The 24,008-nt window shown below is 44.8% G+C and overlaps 1 protein-coding gene across 4 annotated transcripts in view; it reads left to right on the top strand.

The window, feature by feature from the left end:
* Positions 1 to 21,549: 21,549 nt before the first annotated feature.
* NTNG1 (netrin G1) overlaps positions 21,550 to 24,008 on the top strand; it is a 152,693-nt gene continuing 150,234 nt past the window's right edge. For all 4 annotated transcript variants that reach the window (XM_075156460.1, XM_075156459.1, XM_075156461.1 and 1 more), the window contains exon 1: positions 21,550 to 22,257. In XM_075156460.1, coding sequence (XP_075012561.1) covers positions 22,012 to 22,257 — 246 coding nt within the window. In that variant the 5' untranslated portion in view covers positions 21,550 to 22,011. The remainder of the gene's footprint in view (positions 22,258 to 24,008) is intronic.

Here is a 24,008-nt window from a genome sequence, read left to right on the forward strand (position 1 = left end):
GGATTCTTTGAAATCTTTTACTCCTCCTTCCAAATATTTAGAAAATGCAGTTTTAATGCTGCAAATTATGTTTCTTTTTGTTGTTATTTTCCTGAACCGGATGCTGTGACAGCAGTCTGCATTTCATAAGGCATGGTTTCCAACCAGCAAAATCTATTCTCAACAGGAAATATGCTCCGCTTAGTCCAAATGTTCTGAGGACATCAAACATATTTGTATAAACATGCTGTATCATAATTGAGAGACTTGCTAGTACTCGAGATTTAGACAGCATTTTACAGCTTCAAGGTGCTGTACAAACATTTAACTTATTTATTAATTAAATTTTCTAACTAGGGACATAACCTAGATTTAGTTAGAAGGCGGCTATGGATGAGAGGAGGTTGAGTAAACAGATTTATCATGTTTATGTAAAAAACCATACCAGTCCTCTTAGAAGAGCTTTCTTACCAAAACAAAAAGGTAAAACTTCTCAAAAGCTTCTAATCCCTGGTGGGCAAACTAACAGGCCAGCTTGGACCACTGGGCTGAGGGTTTCAGAGGTATTCGTCACTGGTCTCCCCAGGTTCTCCCAGAAAAGCCAAGATGGTTTCCATTGGATTCAGTGGAACCTGGATGAATATTTTTAAAAATTTCTAGCTGTCACTCAGCCATGTCCTTCCCTACTCTATAAACTGGAGCACTGCAAACCAGCAGCCTCAACACTCCTGCTCTGACTTCTGTTTTTTATTGCCGCACTAGGGGATATTTTCAAAGACTCAGTTAGGAGTTATGGCCTAGATTTACAAAAATATTTAGATTTGTAATTCCTATTAGCTGCTTAACATTCAGTGACATCAACAGCCTCATTGCCCATCTCCAGCAGGGTTTTCGGTAAGAACAATTTACTTCACAACTGAATTTTGCCCAAACTCCAAAATTCTCCAAGTCAACCACAGTACAGCTAAAATCATCTGTCCTCTATGGGTTTATGTTCTGACAACACAGGAGACTGAAACTCTCTCATCTGATATAGGAGTGTCTCTGCAACTTATTACTCTTTCATTGGCACATAGTAAATTGAGCTCTGGCAATAGCAATACTACTGGGAAATAAAGATAATTAAGAAACATAAAGCATGTCACTCTTCTTGAACCCAGTTGGAATCTTGGTTTTGTGTGTCTCTCTTGTCGTAGGATTACGAGCCTAGTTTTAAGTCTGTATTCTCATAATTTTACATAATTGACCATTTGCAATCTTCTATAATCTAAAATGTCTAATAACTATGCACAGAAAGTGAGCCCTTTCTATAATATTTATAAATATTTCATATGAACTGGAGTTAATACAATTTATTTATAATGCATGGGAGTCTGCAGTGGGTTTATAAAAATAATGGGTGTTAACATGCAGTCATGATTTAATAATCAGAAACTAATTTCTAAAATACATATGGAGAGTGGCTGGTTCCAGTGATTGGTAATAGGATTGAGAGGTGCAGATATAGATGGATGACTGAGGTATTGTTAATATACCATACAGGGTGGAGCAAAGATGGCATTAACAAGAACTTCGTCCTACTGGTACCCTTATTCTTTTCAGGATCTGCCAGGACAAAACTAGAACAGCTTCTGCAGAAATCGCCAGGCTGCTGGATTAATTCCATCCTCCTGCTAACAACCACTGTGGTAGAGGATGATGTCACATACATTATGTCACCGTGGTGCAATAACACCATCCAAGGATTCCCAACTTCTCGGGAAGCTGCCAAGGAGCCATCAAGCTACATGAACCACTAACCACCTATTAACTAATGGATTCAAAACTGTTAAAAGGGAAGAAAAGTTCTTCATCTGTTCCACAGTAAATGCCTCTCTCTTATCTGATATACCAACGTTGCTTAAGCAATTCCCACAACACTTTAGAGATCTACGTGGCAGATGGGAGTGAAGAAGCCTATCTGCAGGAGAAAACAGATGAAGTTATTGGATCGACTGGAGAACATGCATACAGCTGAAATGGACCTTCTGGTTTTCATTTGCTGTGAATAAAAGGATGCAGAAATAAGCAAGCGGCTGCATCTGATGGTGATAATGATAAGACCACAGCTGCAGTGAGACAGATATGCACAAGTTATCCTAGAGAGCACCACAGCAAGGGAATAGACTTTCCATGTTAACGTCACTTCTGACACACATCTCAATTCACTTCCCATACTCTTTTAGCAGCCTGTGTATGAAAGACGACAGAATAGCAATTGTTCGTGCTGCTAGATGCTAATTTCTGCATTTGGGGGAGGGGAGAGGACCTTAACGCCCACAATTAGCCCATGAGACCTCTATTGCAGTCACGCACACGCTTCCCCCCTGCAGTTCCAGCTGCACATTGTTTATTATTCATTACGAGACTAATCACACTTTCTATGATGGTCCAGTGACAAAATGACTCTAGATGTATTTCTTCATAATTTTTTGCACTACTCAGCATCAATAAACTGTGAAATGTCTTAGAAAACAATGTTTCTAATGGCTTTCCTTTAAAATACATTTCAGGCTGTTCATGTTGAGAAATGCTTATCTTTTGAACTCTCAGATTGCTGGGCTGAGTGAAAAAGGCCTTTAAAAAAAACAAAAACTAGTTCAGATCCCAATTTTAATAGAATTTTTTAAATAAGAATCTGAATGGAGTAAGCAGCTATTTCAGGGCAGCTGGACCAAGTTTCTCAGAAGTAAATGGGTGTTCAGGCAACAACTTGTGACATACATGACTCTAAATATTGCAATTCCCTATTGTAAAAGGTTTTGTGTTTTCTGTTTGGTAAGATATCCTGCATATTTATTTACAAGAGAATGCAATTACAAAGACAAAAGAACCCTTAAGAACTAATATGAAAGTATTCCCCTCAGTAGAGTTACCTACAAGCTTCAGCATCTGCAGTTATAAGCTGTACTGCCTCAACCCTCATAGGAGTATTTGGCACACTCTTCCCGCTGGCTCCCTGTCTCCCCTGCCCCGTTCTGCCTGCTCTTGGTGCCCGCTACGGGTTGTTCTAGCAGGGCCACTTCAGATTCCAGTCAGAGCAGCATGTTTTTATTTCCTGTAAAAATATCATTTAGATCCATGCCGCCAAATATCTAGAAATGTGAAACAATATATTTATGACTCTCTATAAATAACACATTTTTTTAAATGTTGCAATATATATTAGTCAAGCACACAATGTTTCTCATTCTGGATATAATCTGTGATTTCAGCCACCAGGTGAAGAACATGAAAGATGAGAATAAGTATTTTAGTTTATGTTCTTACATATGTTGGCTATACTCTTTGCGCTCTACTGCTTCAACGTCCAATTGTATGTTCCTTAAATAGTTTTAATTACCATTTTTCTGTTTACAAAAAAATATAGAGGGGCACTGCAAACTGGACAGTCAGAAGGATACGCATGGCCAATACTTAAAGTTACAGCTTTAGCTGATCCGAAATGCTGGGCAGGACTGGAAGCCAGATTTCCCAGCGTGGCAGATGCTAATGTCAAAATGTGATCTCCCAGTTCTCAGCCCCTGTGAACCCAGCCCCAGATCTGCAAACAAAGCTCCTGAAACCAAAGAGCCAAAGAGGGTAGAAGGCCCGAAGGACACATTGCAGGCGTCTTCGAAAGAGCCAAATCTGCGCCCTGCACCTGTTGAAAGCAGTTATAGCTTTAGCATCGACTACAGATGTGTGCTAGATGCATCCCCTTGGCATTTAACTTCTGATTTCAGAAACTTTTCTTTCTAATCCTTTTTCTGTGTTTGTGCGTAAGTCTGAAAAAAATTAATTCTGTTAAACTATTTGCCTTTGGAGACCCTTTGTACCTTCTCTTTTACCAGCAGACTGTGTCCATTGCCCAGCTTTCTGCTCTTAACAAAGCCCAGGTTCAGCTTGATCCAGTTTTGCTTTTCTGGAATTACTTGTCTATTGTAAGCAGTCCGTTTCAAGCTCTATTTTATAAAAGAAACCTCCAGGTTCACATCTTTTGTTCTCTGTACGTGCCTTTTTGGAGTATGGTACAGCAAGTACACATCCTCTCAGGTCCTGAAATCAGTCCTTGGACCCCTCAAAAGGTCCGAACCCAGAGGAGGGGAGAGCACGCATGCACCCTTCCCCAGCGGCACCAAGGTCACAATTGTGTGTGATGTCTAATATAATGCCTTTTCAAAGGATGTGTCAAGAAAACGAGGAACAAGGGATCAGGAAAAGAAATGGTTACCCACAGAAACCTTACTCTTAAAAGCCCTGGAGAAACACAGAACTCTGAAAACAAACAAAAGAATCTCCAGAGACGCGCTGCCCTGCGGTCCGAGCTCACAAGCCTGACACGGGTCCGTGTTTCAGATGGGTCTGACCTCCTCCTGCCTTCCCTCTGCTCCAGCTCTTATTCATGCCAACGGCCAGACTCCTGCAGTCTTTGCTCCTTGGCCTTCTCCGCTCCAGAGAGTTCTGTTCTTGCCTCAGAAAGACAACGCTGTCCCGAGGGAGGAGGCGCTGCCGAGAGCCCCGGACCGCTCTCCCTCCCTCTCCAGCCACAGCTGTCTGGGACCTGGCAGCACCGTCCGTGCCCAGGGACGGCCCCACCAGCTCCCCTCAGCCTGCTCTCACACACAACACACCGCCGCTAGTGAACTGACGCACCTATGTGGTACAGTTTCAGCTGGGGGAAACATTTTCCCTCCTGCCCTTTTTTTTTTTTCAGATGGCAGCCCTACCACTGCATGGAAAGCAGCAACTGCAGCAGCCCGGGCAATCAGTGTTCAGGCTGAAGTGCCAGGGGCCTACTCGGGTAACCTGGCATACTTTTAATACAGGAGAATACAATAATAATGATGCGTACGAGAATAAATTTGTAAATATTACTGATCAAACTTCAGGATCAATAGATGTTTTACATACCAGAGTAAACATATAAACTGCAGTGCCAGCTTAAGCTTTTAATCATTTAATTCATTTGTTGATTCATTCGTCTTTTCTGTAATCTGATCTATTGGTCTGGTTCTCCAACATAAAAACCATTATTGCAGCAAATGTCGCCGTTTTAATTTGTAACCAGTGTCCCAGACACATCCCATAAAATATTATTTTAATCCCTTAAAAGGAGAAGGAGAATTTTTCATGAATTAATTGGACAGTCTTGCACATTAAATATAGTAATAAACGTCTTGCAATGCAGGTGAAATTTAAAATATAAATAAATGTTGTTGACTATAGGAATGTGAAAATCCTGATATTTATGTTTAGTCAGTACACAAGTCTGCTAGAGAAAGAAAACAACTAGAGTCATCTTGGCCCTGACAACCTCCCTCCACTACCGCAAGGCTGAAGGAATCGCACGTCTGTGTGGAAGAGAGGGCGAGGAAATAAAACCAGCACCTCTCTCAAAAGTGGTTCAGCAGAGCCGTCTTGGGGCTGCAGAGATGGTTGCCCAGGGCATCGCTCACCTGGAGCCTACCCTTAAGGCTCCCAGTTGGGTCCTCTCTGTAATTAATCCTCCCTAATTCAGAGCTCTTACACGGGATGAACCCTTGCCTTTCTCATCCCCTCGCACAAGGGGGCCAAGGTAACTTGCTTAGACCAAACGCCTGCTTTTCTGTGCCTGAAGTGCCACGGATGCTATTCCTACTCTGTTCTCCACCACTTGGACCTGTTTTTGGCAGGAAGGCCAGCTGTACGCTAGAAAGACTCTGTAAAGACATCTTTAAAAAAAACCTAAAGCATTCACATCATGCAAAACATTGCAAGTACACAGTAAGTGGCATGATCTGAATTCACGTTAGTACTTCAAATATTCAGAGCGGATAAAACAACAACAAAAATAATTCTAGATAAAGCAAGAAGTTCTGTTAACTCTAGCAACTGTTTAAAACGTTTCTCACAAACTTGCTTTTTGCTCACACTGGGGGCATACTCAATGATCACTTGTACATATATCATACACCAAAACTTCTGAGGTTAAAGTAAACGCTTTGGGATTAATAGGCAAGGGCTTGCCCGACGGCTGGGCTTTACGCTAATCTTTATCACGTGTCTAAAAAGCTAATTGGCAGCGTACCGCCCAAAGGGTCAGCAGGATTCACTCCACTCAGACCCACTCCTGGAGACCCCAGACACGTTTCTCCATCTCTCTGCAGCCCTGGGGACCGCCCTGGGTCTGCGCAACCCCACTGCGGACTGGCTGGGCGGCCAGAGGCTACGGCGGGCGGCGTGGATGTGAAGGAGACAGTAAGGCTGAATGCGCACACGCTTGCACTTATGAGCTGAGTCAAGAAATGTTCTCTTTAGCACTAAAATACTCCTAGTGTTAGAATAATGATTTTCTCTGTAAAATGGAACAATGCTGCAAATTAATATTGTTGGTAGCTATTTGAATATACATGGAGAGACCTTTCTCTACTATAAAATCACAGCGAAGATCTTTATTTACAGGGTATTCAGTTAATCATCTAACAGGACTGATTCATCTGTTTTTCACAGCCGTGACAAATCGTTCAAATTCAGAATGATGTATAGGTTTGTTTTTGCAAATAAATAGATGAAATATTGTTTGCATGAACTTATAGTATAACATAGCTTCCTATGGAAAGTCAAGATATCATTTTTTGGGGGGGGAAAAAAGGTTGTTAAAGTAATTTTTAAATGTGCCCATGGGCATAGGACATTTAAAATGAGACTAATAGTACCGCATCTTTTAATTTATTCCCTCCCAAACACCATAGTAAATAAGATGGTATTTTGAAAGAGTTTGTACAAGTTTACAGCTAAATTTTCAGACATGAGGAAAAAAATAAAATTGCCAATGAAATTTCTTTGCAATATCCTGTTACATTGAGTATAAATATGAGTTTATCTGACATACAAATCATTATTTCCTATAAAAAAAGCTCAAGGAAACTTCAGAAATAAATGAACCAATCCCATCTACCAATTTGTGTAGAAAAGCATACCTGCAGTGTTTTGAACTACAAAAATGTGTATTATGGTTTATGTATTTCTGATACAAATCATAATTCAGTCTGCTAAAATCGGTTTTGATGGGTAGATCCTATGCTATAACCTAATAAAGCAATTGAACTGCCCATACTCTTAGCAAGAGATTCAGCTTTGCAATAACTGAAATGCCCTTTCCTAAAACCCATTTCAAGTAAGCTGTTAATTTGTAGCTGCAGAATTCTGCTCTGACGATTACAGAATGCTCTTGAAGTTACTGTTTTGCAGTAATACAGCAATTCAACCAATTTCATAGCAAATCCAGTCAAACAATTAATGTTTACATCATTTTAAACTGGAAAACATAATTAGTGATCTTTCTAGTTACCTAAAACAGTTGGTTAGTGCTGCCCTTCACTGGTTCGTAATGGTATACCACAAATCAAAACTAACGGTTACCTGACAAAAGTGTGGTTCAGCCATATGAAAACTGAGTTTTCCCTACTTCCCTCTCCAGCAGTTCCACACTCCTGTCAAATGAACACCCAAAAATGCCTCTTCATAAGCCAGGGTTTCAAGTAGTAAATGCTTTTATATACTTATTTCTCCTTTTCATTGGGAGGAATAAGTTAATTTCAAATACTATCTCTGCGCATTGTTCTTGTGTTTTTATCCCACGTCAGAGCGCTACAGTAATTCACTCCTGAATGTTAAATTATGCTTTTCCTCCATGAAAGAAATTCATCAACAATAGAACAATGAAAATCATCCCTGGAGTGTTTCTATTCAATATTAAAATATTGGGCTGATTAAAATTGGTTCTAAGTAAGGTCCGTATTTGTGTAGGAACGCACGTGGGATTGAGTAAATAACCGGCAGTTCTCAATACGTGCCTTTTGCCATGCTGAGGAAACAGAATATAGCTGGTTCTTTTACACAGTAAACGTAATCGTCATTTACCCAAACATTAAGCTCCATTTGGGAACTGAATTCAGAATGGCTGGTTGTTTCAGCTAGCTATCAAACATATACTATGAGAGCTACACGTCTTTAAAAAACTATTTTTGAAAAGGAAAGATGTTTAGGATAGTATTAACAGCTAGAAGATATCTGATGACAGATGATGAATTACTGTTAATTACTGTATGTATTGTAAGTAGCAAGTCCAACCTTAGATGCATAACTCAGATGAGAGCAGTGTTCGGTTCTGTACGCAAACATAAGTCAGGTCTACTCCAAGACCTGACAAGTCTATATGCTAAAAAAAAAAAAAAACACCAACCAAGCACATGAAATACTTTCAAAATACAGAATTAAAGGATGGAACCTCCACTTCAAAAACAGGTTCAATATTTTTGCACAAATAATCTATTCCTTTTTATGTCATATTATGCTTACTATTATGTTTGAAAAATGGCTGAAGCTTGCATTGGTGCTGGCCACTTCTACAGCATATTTCATTCTTAAAAGCCTTTTTGCAAATGCAAAAAAAACCTTTGCTGTGCACATTTTTGATCAATTGTATTGACAGCTATACCCTATGGTCACCTATGCGGGTGAGTAGGCCCCCCCTTAGGACTCGGCTCAGTTACAGCGACGCAAGCCTCCGTGAAGCTCTACGTGCCTGTGGGTTTCCAGCAGAAAGAGTGCCCAAGCAGAAGGAGAACTGAGCAGAGAGCAATTCAGAAAACAAGGAATTTTGAAAACTTTCCTCCAAAGCACCTTGGACAGTACCATTCAGGGAGTTTGTCAGTGTAAAAATGGCTGCGTCAGCCTAGCCTGGTTATCTGAACCCATCCTTATTAGGGCACCCTATTTTCAGTTGATTAATGTGTTGGCCCATGAATAGCAATTGGACTTTTATGATCTTTGTCTTCTACAGAATGCACAATGATAGCGTGAAAATGCTTCAGATAAATCTCTCATCTCCTCTCTTACTTCATGCCAGAATATTAAGGTTTACCTTTTCTGGAAGGTTTGACCAATTTCTGAGGACCCTCACATCATCCACAACTGCTAACCACAACCAATGAACTGAGTAGTTAAACCTTCAACAAAGATGAGAGTTATCTAAAGAGAGAGTTATCAGTTGGTTGGAATAGTACAAATAAAAGCAGAACAAATATAGAAACTCTGAAGTCTTTACAAAACAGACTAATAAAACATCTCACGTTCTGTTACTCCTCTGGTGTTAGCATATCACTACCTTTCCCAAAAAGTCGTCTCAGCCTCCTCTGGAAAGACGGCTACTTCCAGTGCAGTTTAGTGAACCACAGCTACGTGTAGCTTCACTGATGATGAGACAAACTACATTCCATCTTGTACCAGAAGTCAGTGTTAAAATATGATCCAATTTCTTAAGCAGGGTTCACGAGCACAGCTACAGCTGTCAGCCCAGCGGCTGCCGCCAGCTGTGCTAACACAGCAAGGAAGAGCAGTCACGCCGCAACCGAGAGCGTGGGACAGCCACCAAGAGCAATGCAACCCAAAGGCTTTGTCAGGAGGTTTCTCAGCTACTGCTGGTTTCTAGGAAATGATGAAATCTAAAAATACTGGGCTCTGGAGGGAGGAATCAATAGGTGAGGGAAGGGTGTACCTAGATCTGCTACCCTGCACCACTCCGGTGTCTTGTTCTGCACCGTGTAGAGTCATTCTCTGTCCAACCGCAGGAGTGACTTTGACCCCAAGGAGGTCGTTTCTTCTTTCCACTTTCTGCAAGATGAGGACTGATGCTCTCATATCTCGTGTTCCCTTCCCTCCGTTGCTGGGATTTTCCACATTCCCGTCTATATTTTGCTTTGGATACAGTTGCAAAGATTTTGATATTAGCCACTTCCCCTTTTTTAGTAATTATCAACTATTTTTCTTTTGAAAAAAAAAAAGTGTGTGAAGTATTTGTTATTTTCAAAGGAAAACATTTAGTTTAATGACATATCTGTTCATAAAACAAATCACCAATGATTGAAAATAGAATGTATGCTACCACTTTGTGAAAGTCATTTACAGCACAGAAAGACCACTTTGGCAGACACATTTATGTCTATACAAGATTAGATTTTGCATTTATTATGGGCATGTGGCATATTATTAATTATTAACACCAAAAATAAATGTTTATGTTTGCAGAAAAACAAGCTGCTAAATTCTGAAAAAATATTTTCAAGGATTTACACATTGTGTCATGTGTGTTATGTAAATGGAAACAGCAGAGATTCAGTATTTATTATTAGAACAAAACATTTTTCATCCTGTGAGTGGAAATCCAGGCTGTAATTTACGTGCATCTCTGAATCAACAAGTCCGATACTTAAGAATAACCCTTTATATATCAAATAACTGACTTTGCCTTCTCACTGAGGGTGCACCTCATGGAACTCCTTTGCCTGCATTCCCTGGGGAACCGCAGAGGAATTACAAAAACGCTTCTCCCAGGAGACCTGAAATGGTTCGTTTTCTGTCCTCGATCTGAGGAATGAGTAATGGGGTCCCACGCCCTGCCAGCGAGAAACAATCCCAGTCAAATGAAAAACCCTGCTGATGAGGTAGTCTCTGTCCCAGATTTCATACATACCCAATTTCAAGATTTCAGACGAAGATGTCCTGTTCAGAGAAGCTCTCAGCCCTGAAACACGATTGGGAAAGATCTGCTTACCCTCTAAGGAAAAAAAGTCATTATCAAGCCGTATGGAAATGGAGGCAGGAGTAGGATGTCAGACTCGCATCTCTCTTTATGTAGCGTGCATCAGTGCAACATCATACTCCCAGCTGGCCGCCCAGATTACCTTACTCGGGGGCTGGAGGGCTTTTGAGTGTGCTGCGTGCCTCCACCAGCCTTTTCCATTAAAACTTCCCAGTGCTGCCAGCCAGGTCCGCTCTGGGCAGAGCGCTATGATGGAAGCCCTGGTCTAGACAAGGCACTTGTAGCTGCCAGTATTTTTGTCTTCTGCCATCCATTCCGCTGAGAGAAAACCTCATGCAAACTGTACTGTGATGGAGGTTTCGGAGCAAGGGGTGACATTTTTTTCAGTAGCCTCCCTGTCCCCTGCCCTTGAGCTGTGTTGAAGCTCAAGCAGTGGCAGAACGCTGCTTGGGGACGTCTGTGTTTTTGCTGCTTCGCTGAACAGAGTCAGGATTTGTCCCCCTGCCTGCACAAATGCAGAAGCCTTTTGATTTTGTCATTTATCTCAACACAGTTTTCCAATCATTCTGCTGGAAATGACGCTGCTGGAGGCACTAAAGGTGCAAGCCTAGACCAACATTCAAATCCTCGCCAACCAATTGACTTTACAGGAGGTTAAACTACTGTGGGCAAAGCAGCAATAAAGTGGACAGAGCTCCGCCTCTGGGAGACTTCACTGTTTCTTGGCTATTTCTACCCCTGTCTCAGCTCAGCAGGGGGAGGCAGGGGCAAATTAGCACTCCTCCTGCTCTTGCCTCCCGCACACTTTGCCTGCTGCTCTGCAAAACCTCCTTCAGCTGGCGGCAGAAGAGGTCAGAAACATATATGCAGCGTGCTGGAGGGGCAGAGCAGGCAGCGGCTCCACAGTGCAGAGATGCGCAGCGGCACCAAGCCGCTCTCCGCACAGCGGGATCTTCCCTGCCGCCGCTCAGCCCTGAACGCTGCCTGCTCCCCACTGCCCTGCCAGGGCACCGGCCCCGCCGTCGGGCAGCAACCAGCCAGATCAGCCTCTTTGTTTTGAGGTCAGGCCTCAGCCGCTGCATCAAGTCACATCCGCATATTTCGCTTCAGGCCTCAGATACCACTACCTTGAAACGCTGGGTTTCAGGCAGGGAAGCTCCCCGTGTCTCTGGACACATTTCCAGGGACACCTGGTACTTCAGGCAAAGCCAGGGACTCTGCTACTGCCCAGTGCAGCCGTCCTCTGCTGCGGGGAAATGCATTAATAAAATAATTCTGCTGTATCATTAGAGGTCAACTCGGACTAGAGCAGGTAATAAAAGATTCATAATGGCACATGAGGGGATGCACTAAATATCCAAACCGCAGCTTGAAATCATGCAAAGCTTGATCAGGTTTAGGACTGGGTTAAAAACTCGCAGTTCAGCTGGTGTTTCACAGAAAAGTTTGCAATCAGGGATACCACTTCTGTACCAGCAATTTATGCTGCTTCCAGTAGAAGTTATGCCTTGCAGCAAGGAGTATCCTAAGAGGCATAGGTGCTCCCATGCTCAGGCCAGTAATCAAAAATTAATCCCTTTCCCTGATTCCATTAGGGACCAATACCAGCTATTACTGAGAAGACATAAGAAATACTGCTGGAAGCACTTTCAAGATAACACGTTACCAGTGTTGTGACTTTCCATCCTTTGGTATTTAACTGGCTAAATCTTCATTTTAGCCATTTTCTAATCCAGTAAGGCAGGTAGTGGGACCTGCAGTAGTCTGTACATTTTTAAATATTCCATTCAAACTTTGGTTAATCTTATTTTCTGTCTAAATATCAAATCTGCTTTAGGAATTCTGCTAAAGTCCCGTCTCAAGGTGCTGTGGCAGCGAGTTCCCCAGTCCATTTACATGTGAACAATCGTTACTCACTACTAAAGGGGCTGTCAGAAATTCAATACAGGCATTCGCACAATATTTTCAGTTTGATTACAAAGGCATTGTCCTTTCCCCATTTTACTCCAGCTTAGGACGCTAACAAGAACAAAAACAACACAGGCAAGTCTCCTCGAGCTGCCAAATTCCATCTGCTTTTCCATCCTTGCAACAGCCTTTGACAAAGAATTTAAATCAGATCCCTTTTTTCCGATCAGCTTAAAATTTGGCTGTGAAGTTTGGCCACATTCTCAGAATGGATTTGATTTTTGGCAATCATTTTTACCAGTACAGCACATCTAATCTCAGACTTGGTGACACTGCACTTGAACCAGCTTTGATACAGAACCAGCTGCTCCAGCTTTGATAGAGAAGAAGCTAATATCATTAGCAGAAGAACTTAATGATGTTTGACATATCAAATGACTTGGTCCTGCCTTTAATCTTTGTGGCCAGCCAGTCCCACCAGCCAAGCGATGGTCTCAGCAGACAGGCCAAAGACTCGGTGCGGAGGACGGGAAAACTTCCAACACAGCCCTGTGGGTGAGGTTTAAGGCACATGACCTGAGCAGCACGAGGTGCAGAGCAGGTGCGTGCGGCACACTCGGCTCTGCTCTCCACCAAGTACACCCTGCCACTGGCATTATCGTAACATGAAGAGCTGTGCTCTCTGCGTGTGGAAAGGAGGCTTCCTCTCCCAATTCAAGTCTAAAGCAGGAGAGCCCTCCTCGAGCGCTCCCAAACCATTCACCTTTCAGCATCTGCAAACAGCTGACCCAGACCTGCCCACGGCCAGCCAAAGCCACCACGCCTGGAGCGCCTCCGAAGCAGAGGTCCCCAATAGCTGTCACAGGCAGCAGGGCTGGTCCACCCACACGTGCCGCAGCAGGGACTTGGCTCAGTGCGTACGGTGTCTTGCACTTTGCTGTACAGCCATCCATCTGTCTTGTAATTAGGGAAACAAGCCATTTCTTCCAACTGCAGTGAAACTCTGCCCCTCTCCTTTACAAAAGGCCCTATGGAGCCTCGATGCCTGATATGCCTCCAGTTCAAGTGGAAACAGAAAATTATTCATTTTCATCTTCTATCCGTTTGTACCAGCTCAGGGAGAATTTCCCTGCACCAGGAGGCTGCAAACAGCAAGAACTGCTCTGGAGGCTGAAAAACCCCAAAGCTGAATTTTCCTACCCCTTTGATCATTCCCGGCTTTCCCACACAAACAGCTTTTCCATATATGTGGCACCTGCACTAACACAGCCACAGACATGCCAGACAAGGAATGGAAAGAGCGAAGCAACGCCACTGCTCACACAGAGAAAAACTGGGAGGAACTAGAAGGCGTCTTTTTTACTTTGCTGGTTTAGCTGGCCATAAGGGAAAGAAGTAAAATGTCCTTCTTAATGGCTCCTGCCAGTTATTTACACAACCTACCAAATTACACAGCCCAAATGGAGAACAAGTCTCTTCCTCTACCAGAAATCCACTGCCTCATTTCATCTGGTTACATCCTGGCATTGCAAAATGCCAAATCTTGTCAACCTAATACAATGGCACTGTTGCCTACATAAACACATTTAACACCTCTTAACACGCAAAACACACAAACAAACAATAAACACAGCTCCTGAGCGTTCACAATACAGCCAATGTCCGACTGGCCAGAGCTGGCACCTGGAGTCGGTCAAATTCAGTAACCAGGTAGTTGCCCGGGGTAAGCACAATTTCTACATGGGACTCACTAACCATTATTAGGTTTAGATACTGTTTTACAGCCTGGAGAAGTCTGAAGGGGAGCAGTGTGTACGTCTCTCACTTAAACGACAGAAGTGGAGCAGGTGCAGGAGGGAACCGGGCAGCAGAGCAGAGTGTGGGGCCGGAACTTTCGCATCTTTCTGGAGCCCAGGAGGACCGGCACGAGGAGGGCGGTCACAGCCGCACCGCAACGGTACAAATAACGCTTCCTCTCTGTTTCGGTGTCACTCTGGTGCTGTGGGTAGAGGAAAGACCAGCGCTTTCCAGGCACATCCAGCCCTGCGGAGGGACCCTCCGGCCAGGCGGGCAGGACGCTGCCCTGTCCCCGCGTTCCCGGGCTCCGGGCTCGGACAGCAGAAACGCTTACGGCAATCTCCATGCGTGCGTTACCAGGCTGAAGCCGAAATAAAAAAGGAAAAATAAAGCTGCTCCAGCGAGAAGGGAGCCGCCGCAGCCCCGCCGGACCCGGCGCTGTCCCGCCGGACCCGGGGCTGCGGGCGGGAGGGCGGCGACCCGCCCCCCCCCCCCCCACGGGGCAGGGGGTGCCCCCCCCCCCCCCGCCCCGGCGGTCCGCTCGGCGGGGGCGGCGGGGCGGGGAGCGCGGCGGCGGGGGGGGCGGGCGCGGCGGCGGCGCTAGGGCCGCGCGTAGCGCGGGCCCGGAGGTGGGGTGGCTGCCGCCGCCCCGCTCGCCGGCAGTCGCGGGGAGGTCGCTCCGAAGTGAGGAGGCGCCGCCGCCGCCGCCCGAAGTTTGGCCGCGCCGCCGGAGAGCTCCGCGCCGCAGCCCCGGCCCCGGCCAGGGGCGCGCTCCGCCCGCCGCTCGCCCCGCGCCTCATGCCGCGGCCGCCGGAGCCCCGCGCGGGGACGCCCCCGCCTTGAGCGGCGGTGGCGGGCGGGGAGCCCCGGCGGGCAGCACCTGCGCGGCGCCCGCGGCGATGATCTGCGCGCCCGCGCACAGCCCGCCGCCCCACCGAGCGCCGGAGGAGAGCGGCAGCCCGCCCGCTCAGCCGCCCGCCCGCCCCGCCGCCGCCGCGCACCGCCAAACTTCGACGCCGACAAGTGCCTAGGGCCGGCGGCGGCCCCCGCCCGCGCCCCGCCGACCCCCGCGCCCCGGCGGCAACTTTCCCGGGGGGAAGCACCCCTCGCCCGCCCCGCGGCCCCTCATGCCGCCACCGAGGGAGCTGCAGCGCGTCCCGGCGCCGCGGCGACTCCGCACCGCCCCGCGGTGAGGCGAGCCCGAGCCCGAGCCCGCGCGGTGAGTACCGCCCGCCCGCAACCCCGCGCACCTCAGGGCGGGGCGGGACCGGGGCGGGGGGTGCGCGGCGCGGAGGGGTCAGTGCCGTGCCGCTGTGTGCGCGGTGCCCCCCCGCCGAAGCTCGAGCCGCGGACCGAGGGCGGATCTGCGCGGGCCGCGCGCCCCCTGCCGCCCGCGCGGAGCGGAGCGGAGCGCGGCGGGGCCGGGGCCGGGGCCGGGGCGGGGCGGGGCGGTACCTGCGCGACGCTGCCTCCTCCGCGGAGCTCGGGCCGGGCCCCGCCGGCCGCCGCGCCGGGCTTTGAAGGGGCGCGGCCGCGGCGCGCAGGCGGAGGGAGAGCCCCGGGGGAGGGGCCCGTCCCTCGCGCCGGCTGTCGCCCCTCAGCGCGGATTTTCCCGCGCGGGGGGCGAGGAAGATCAAACGTCCCGTTTGACGGAGGGCGGGGGCGGAGGGAAGAGCCCCGCTGGCCCGGGAACGACGGGCAGGTCACTGGTGCTCAACCTGGAAACAGTTCCCTCCCTCGCGTCGGAAACTGCAGGCGGCTTTTCTAAACGTTCGCACACACAAAACGCCTAAAGAACCCCCACATGGCGGTGGGCAGCGCAGGTCAGCTAAACCCGATAAAACAGATGCTTTTGTCCTAAGTTGGTGCATGTGCGTTTTTGGCCTCTGCTGAATATACTTTTATTGTTCTGCAATCAACTTTTCGATATTCCGGATCTGATGTGCTAGGAGCCAGCCTTACTTCTGCGGAGATGTTAGCTGAGACAGTGAGTGAAACAAACGGTGGAGAGGGAATAAATCACTGTCTTGCCTAAGGACAATGCGGTTGAGGATGAGAAGCTGTGGCCTGGGCAGCCAGTCAAAGGGAAGAAAACCGCAGTAGAACTTTCCCCGGCTCGTTTTTTGGTGTGTGGGGTTTTTATTTTGGTCTGGTTTTTTATTCGGAAAAAAATAAAGGCTGATTTCTGGCATATTTTTGGAGCTTTAAAGGACGTTTACCAGAGAGTTCCCAGCAGTTAGCGGCGATATTCTCATGGAGTCGTGGACTTTGCCATCAACCTGTGACACTGATAAGAAGTGGCACCAACTTTCTAGCTACGAATGTAAAATCTGGCAATAACACAGAACAAATTCAGGGTCCAGTAGGCTTTCATTTTCATTCCGTTTTGAGGCTAAGAACTTACAGTTAGAAAGTCATCAGCTCACACCACGACTTGAAAGCTTGGTAGCCCTGTAGCCCGGATACACTGCCTGAGGAGCACATATTACCTTATTGAGGGTGAAAAATAACAACCAAAAAAACTGCAACCACCCCAAATGCTAACTTAAAAATTTTGAGAGGAAAAACTTGCAGAACAGATTGATGCTAGGTACAGAGATATTTAAGGCAATAAGCCACAATTATAAAGATTCTAGAGAAAAAACTTAAAGCAGCTACGTACGAAGCCTCTAAAATTTAAATAGCTGAAGTGCTTTTACTCCATATGCTGACAGCTGATGATACCCGGCAAGTAATGGCAGTGGTAGTGTGAGGTGTCACTCAGCAAAGAATGATGTGGGAAAACCAGAAATATTTTAAGTATAGTGCCGAATCCCATTTTTTTGGTAGCAGAATGCTGTATTTTATTTTCTTCAGCCAATAGGTATTGACATTTTAAATTCCTCCTGAGGCAAAGAAATCTTTTTCTGCTAAATAGTTAAATAAGCTGGATAAAAATAGAACCTAAACTTTGTTTGGAGCAGCATTTGAGTCCAAAGGCACCACAGCAATGGTTTGGAATATACTGCATTTCGTACAAGTATTGACAGAAAGTGTGTATTAAAGCGTTAAATATAGATTCCCTTCTTGTTTGCATAGATGAATAATTTTGCATTTATAAGAGGGGTTGGGTTGTTGGCTTTTTAAATATCGGAGCTTTATATGTACCAGGTTCTCAAGTTGTCTAGGTGTAGCAAGGTATGAAACACTTGGGTTTTATTAAATAGAAGTTGCAGGTATGAGAATTAGTTCTGTTTCGTAATACACTTTATTTCATATGTTCTAAACTGGCTTTAAATAATTAATAACTGGAATGGACACAAAGGATCTTTTTACCTGGACGTGATTAGATACATTCATCTGCTGAAGCCGTTAGGGATACAAACTTAAAACATGTTTCCTTTGGAAAAACTGTTCTGCAGGTGCGGGTGTTGGGAGGTGACAGCCAGCACTCCTTGCCTTGCTTGATGATTTTAGCTGGTTCTCCTCAGGCTGCCGTGCGTTGTAATAACTGGTTTCGGCTCTCGTTCGTACTCGTGTGCGGTGGCAGTGTACACTTCATCAAATGCACGCTCTGTGTGAGAGGCGATCGCTTGTTATTTTATTACCTGCTTCGCATACCTGCTGTCTGCCAAAGAGGGAGGCCAGGAGCCCACCCGTACGGTTTGCACAGCACCTTCCCGGCAGGGAGCTCGTGCAGGGCGTCCGGCCGACGCAGTTTGTGCGGAGGGCGTTATTTGGGGAAGGGGGTGGATTTTCACAGCGATGGAAGGAGGCAGAGGAGGAGTGTTTGCTAACAACCCCGACGAGATCTGAAGTTCTTCGCCGGCACCGATTCTGCCGAGATGCATTTTAACTGCTTTGCGAAGGGGGTATCTATTCAGGCTGCAGAATTAAAATGCTGCGTGGGGTGTGACTTACCCACCTGGAAGGGGGTGCGTCTGCTTAGAGCCGCCTTCACAGCTGATTTTAGGCTGGGGGTCAGCTGCGTGCCGTTCTTCTCAAACGTCTGTAACATACTCGCTGTGGCCCCAACACCCAGCACTTTGCAGATGGAGCGGCGCTCTGGGGGAAGGCAGAGACAGCAGAAGTGGCCTTCAGCACCGTTGCCTCCCGGGTGCCTCCCGGTGTTTTCCATATTGCAAAGGCTATGGCACATGGGACCGTTCAAGGCCCAAAACGTCCTGCAGTTCATACCGCTGTTGCCCCACAAAGGAGATCTCCAGGAGCGGCGTGCTCTGGAGGCTTTGCATACATTAGCTAATGTCCTTCCAGCAGTTCGCCGTTCCCTCACCCTCAGTCAGTAAGGACGCTGCTCCCTCTTTGCCCCCCCTAGGGGCCCCCAGGGTGTGCACCGCAGGGTGCAGGGGATCAGGGCACTAGGCATTAGTTATTCCTGATTTGTTTGCTTGCTTTTTTGTAAGGTCAAATCCACAGGCATTACTGGGGACAAAAAAACCATCGCTTTGTGTTGCCCACAGCTAGGGGCTTAGCGCTATGCGAGTGGTACAGCTGTAAACCTCAGAAATGTTATTCTAAACGGTTTTTTTACAGAATAATTCAAATAGATGTGTCCTTAGCAATAGAGCACTGAAATGTAGAATGCATATCATGAGTGACTCTGCAGGTATAAATATAAGCAAGACAAATTGTATAGCTCCGTCAGAAAAAACCCAGCAGCACTCAGCACATGATCCTTAATGTGCTTTGGTCAATATCTTTCTCTGTATCAATGGAAGCTCATTAAAAGAAGGTATTGCAGATGAACTGAGCCATGCCGTATTGGTTCTTGCCAAAGCTTGACATTTTTAATACATTAATAATATGCCTGTAATGTAATGGAAAACTATTAATCAGAACTGGTTATATGCCAGAAATTTAAGCTATAATTGGCTGCTTCTTGTCAGGAATGTCTGTCGTACACTGCTACAGCTGCCTAATGCTCAGATGTCTTGCACTCCTCTGCACTTTTTCCTTGTCAGTGCACTAAATTCGATCGATGTTATAGTCTATAATTCTGTGTAACGACCATCATTATGACTCTGGCTTACTTTAATGAGAATTCGTTATATGGGAAGTATTTTAGCACAGTGTGTTAAGGTAGTGCTTCACATTATTTTAGTCCTATCCAGTCCTGTTTATTAGTGGATCTGAGTCTCAGCAGTTATAAAAGGTTACGGGTAACTGAAGAGCTAGCAAGGAAAATATTAAAGAAAACAAATTATTTTTGCCTAAATATACAGGCTTGTGGTCTAAGGATTATTAAACTGAGTAACTTCTTATTTCTACACAGAAACATGATATTCACCTACTGTTTATTCCAGCTATGACCAAGCCTTCTCCAATACAGAGTATGTTTTGATTTGTCACAAATTTAAAATAATTTGGCTCCTTTTTTAGCAGAGCAGTTGTTTCCCTTTTGTATAATGACTGTTCTGGGGTTTGGAGGTGTTTTTTTCCCCTGCAAAATAGTGAAATACATTGGAAAGGGCTAGAGGAAAAGAGTATGAGGTGTCTTTAGAATGACATGGAAGTGTTCTCTGAATTACTGAATTCCAAGATAATAAGTAAACATTCCCACTAAAACCAAAAAAGAATATAAGGTCACTAAAAAAGCAGTGGTACTACACATTGTGCTTCTTGAAAAGATTTAATTTTAATTTGGTCTTAGATATTTCTGCTTTTGTGTCAAATTCAGATTTGAAGCTTAAATATATTTGAACTAACTGAGAATTGTTATTGCATGAAAATTCAGATATTCTCTGCATATTCTGATAAAATATATGAGAGTTGTATGGTAACACTTGATAAAATGAATATAATGGAAAATTGCATTTACGTCCATACAGCAATTATTGTAAATTACTTTGCTATGGAAACACAATTCAACCATCTGTTGGTATTTCGTAGTGTCTGTAGTTTAGCTCAGTTTAAAATGAAGCATTATTTAAATATAGGGAGGCTGTTTGCGAATAGCTTTGAAGATAAGTTTTGAAAATGCGTATTACCAAAGTGACATGCTAAGGAGCTCACCGGGTCACATACCACTTCCCGTGGTTTTGGGGTGTAGGAGGGTTCATGGCACTGGGCATAATTTAAAACTGGGAACAAGCAAAGCGGGCTGCAGAAAGTGGTGGCTTACGGTTGTTTCTTAACATCTGTCTGACGGGTTTGCTTGGATTTTAGCATCCAGACAAAAAGAGTGCAGAGGTGTTGCGGCAGCTGGCTGAAATCCTCCTGCGGAGCGCCCAGCGCCCAGGCTCCCCCACCTCGGCTGGCACGGGCTGATGCCAGGCGCAGGCTGAGAGAGATGAGTTGGAGTTCCTAGCCCCGGTTTTCCTTGTCCGTGTTTAGGGAACTTACTCCGTCTTTGCAGTTTCCCTCATACATAATTTGTATTTTTACCTAAGTTTCTTAGCAAATGTGCATTTTAAGTCATTGTAATAACTTCCTAGGATTTTACACCTGTAATAATATGATGGAGGTGATACAAACCGAGGAAATTTCTAGTTGCTTTCTGAAGAGAGGAAAGGAGATATATCTTCTATGAAATAAACGCTGAGTACACAGGTACCCCCACCCCCAAACCTAGGAAAATAAAACTGCCATAACAAAGGGAGAAAACATCCTTATAGTAAACTAACAAATGAACCGTTATCTTTATCAGTAGTTTATCATCAGTGTGATCAGTGAATCACAGTTAAAAGGAAAAAGAAAAAAAAAAAAGAGCAAAGCTCTTCCAATGCTAATGAGAAATTTCAAGGAAACGGAAGTGTGCTTGCAATATTTGTTACTCTTAAAAAAAAAAAAAAAAATCTAAGGAACGCATAAGGCTTTTGCAGCTCGCTGAGGTTCCTTTGCCAAGAGACTATCAGCACGTGGTAGCCCTGATACCCATCTCTGTGTCACTTTAATAAAAGAGCCTTCCTGCTGCTGCCCGCTCCCCTGCCTGCCTGCGCGATCTGGGCAATGGTTGAGTTCAATAGTTTGCTCTCCGGTTTTGCTAGGGTGAAAATAGTTTTGGAAGCAGAAACCTGTAACTCACCTGGAACATTATAAATCTGTCTTTGTTAGAGAAGAGTTAAATCCTTCATGTCAAAATACTTTTCACTGTGAATGATTTTGCTAGTTTGTTCATTCTAGCACAGCACCCACGGTAAAGGTTATCCATATTATACCAATTTGCTTTATATTGCATCAAACCTCCAAAATGTCAACATATCATATATTTCGTAATGCATTGATTCTTGGACAATAACTCTAACTCTTATTGTTTCTAAAAGGGTGCCGGTGCCAGAAGAAAAGAATGATTGATGGGAAACAGACACCAGCCTGTAGGCACTCATCCTTTTGCTTCGGATACTGATTTATCAGTGCATCTGGGCATCCCCTGCGAGCCCTGAACACGGAGGATCACTCAGGGTTATCGACAGCGTAGCTGAAGACCTGCAACTTCACAAAATATTATCTGCTATTGGACATCTTTTACAAGAAGCCCTGACAGATAAGTTATAAGACAAAGGACAAGCCCTGTGTTGCTGTGAAAGGTTGTCATCGGGGTCTGGGTGGCGTCTACCAAAGTCTTCAACTTAGTGAAACAAACACCCTATCCTAATACTTCACATTTGAGTTGGAACCTATTTTATAAAATACATACATGTATATGTACATATATGTGTAATCTATAGACTGCACGTACGCCAGTACTGAGCATCCTTACGAAGGTGACATAAAAGGATTTAGAAATGTATTTATCAAGATTCCTGTCACTTCACGCCCTCTGGGTTACCGTATCCTCCATGATGCAGCACTACCCTTCCGTGTGGGGACACTATGACGTGTGTAAGACTCAGATTTACACAGAAGAAGGAAAAGTATGGGATTACATGGCCTGCCAGCCGGAAGCCAGAGACATGATCAAATACGTAAAAGTGACTCTGGATCCCCCAGATATAACGTGTGGAGATCCTCCCGAGACTTTCTGTGCAATGGTAAGGCAAGCTTTTAATTTTGCATAATTAGTGGGTATATATTTGTAATAGATGGCTTCCAAATGGAAGCCCTATAGTGCACATGTAATTATCCAAGAAAATCTGCATATATTCCGAATGTGAAAGTTTCTGCTGAACAAAGTGCTGAGCAGTACACTAAGCTGGGCAATGAGATGTTCTCCTTATGGGCACCTAAGGTGACTTTGCCCGAATTCGGTGTCTCTCTAAGTCAACTTCTAATGACTTAAAAGAAAGCAGCTTAAAACTCCTGGTGCGCTAACCCGTAACTGGGGTGCATTTGCCTGGATCATGAAAGACTTGAGTGAATTGATTCCAATACAATCGCCTGAAAGCATCATAGCGTGGTATAATTCAGCATGATTTCCAAACATGAGACCGTTGTTAGAAACTCAAACTGCAGAAGCTTAAAATGTGGTGGCGGGAGCTGGGCTGGTTTTTCCAGCAAGCCCACGCAGCCGTGGGCATCATTGCTGGAGCCTTGCTACCGCGCGCAGCAGGTCCATACCTGCGAGTATGGACAGTGCAGAAAGAAACAGCTTCAGGTGGGGGCCAGCTCTACCAACTACTGACAGCTTTCTTCTTTAACTGAAACTGTAGGCATTCAAGCCAACTAAAAGAGACCAAAGTCAAGCTCCTTAATTTAGATGCTCCTAAAATTAGAGACTAGTTTGGGAAATGTTGGGCTTGGTAAATAATTGTACAGGTATGAGGAACCAGGCAGACACTATAGATATCAACCTTTTACAGCTGTGCTGCTGTGCAGTGTTTGATAGATTGTGCTGTAAGAGGTCGTTCAAGTTAAAGGAAATCTTCAAATTGTAGGTAACTTGTTTCTCCTCACAAACATGGAGAATTCATTTTCTTTGCCACTGAATATTTCTGTTAAATATTGAGTGGAAAATACAGTATTCCTTGACTAGAAAATGTGAGTTTGAGGTGCAAAACATATGTACTTACATCTATTAATAAAGCACTGGAAATATACATCACATTACCTACACAATTTAGATCTGAAAAACCAATGAGTTCTGGTAAGTGAGGTTATCATAACTGAGAAAAGTCTACAAGGTATTTATTTGCCTGTGTACAAATCATCGTTGCTGTGTGACAGCATCCCCACAGGAAGGAAATTTGCTTTTAAATGCCTTATGGTATCATTTTCAACCACTACTGTTCGGTAAGGAGTTCAGGTCCAACCACACATACATTTAGGGCATTATGTGCATGCATGCAGCTGCTTCCCACGTACATTATGGTAATAAGCCACGTGATAAATTACGGAGCTACGTGAATAAATTACATTCACTGTGAACCTTTGACTGCACCACTTGCTCTCTGCCCGCTAATCCATCTCTACTGACACGGCTTTGACACTCTAAACCTCCGAGCAGCTTCAAGCAGCCACTGTTTAAAAACAAATAAAAGCAACATGCCCTGCGTAATATAGTCTTTTTCTTTTTTCTTTAACTTGAAGTGTATTTTCTCCCTCAGAATAGTAATAGCTGTGATTTAGCCCTGAATCAGTGAGATTTAATAACTCATCATGCAGTGAATAAGAAAAGTTGTTTTAATGCAAAAGAAACTGCCCAGCAAAACTTGTTTCTTCCTTTTAGTGCAGATAAACATTGCAGCAGTTCCTGTCTTAAGTAATTTTTTAAGTTTCCGAATGCCTTGGTTATCAGTCCACTCTCTAGTTAGAATAATGGTTTTGTTTTTTTTTTAAAAAAAAA

This window comes from Calonectris borealis, chromosome 8 (assembly GCF_964195595.1).
Source record: "Calonectris borealis chromosome 8, bCalBor7.hap1.2, whole genome shotgun sequence".
NCBI classification, from domain to species: Eukaryota; Metazoa; Chordata; class Aves; order Procellariiformes; family Procellariidae; genus Calonectris; species Calonectris borealis.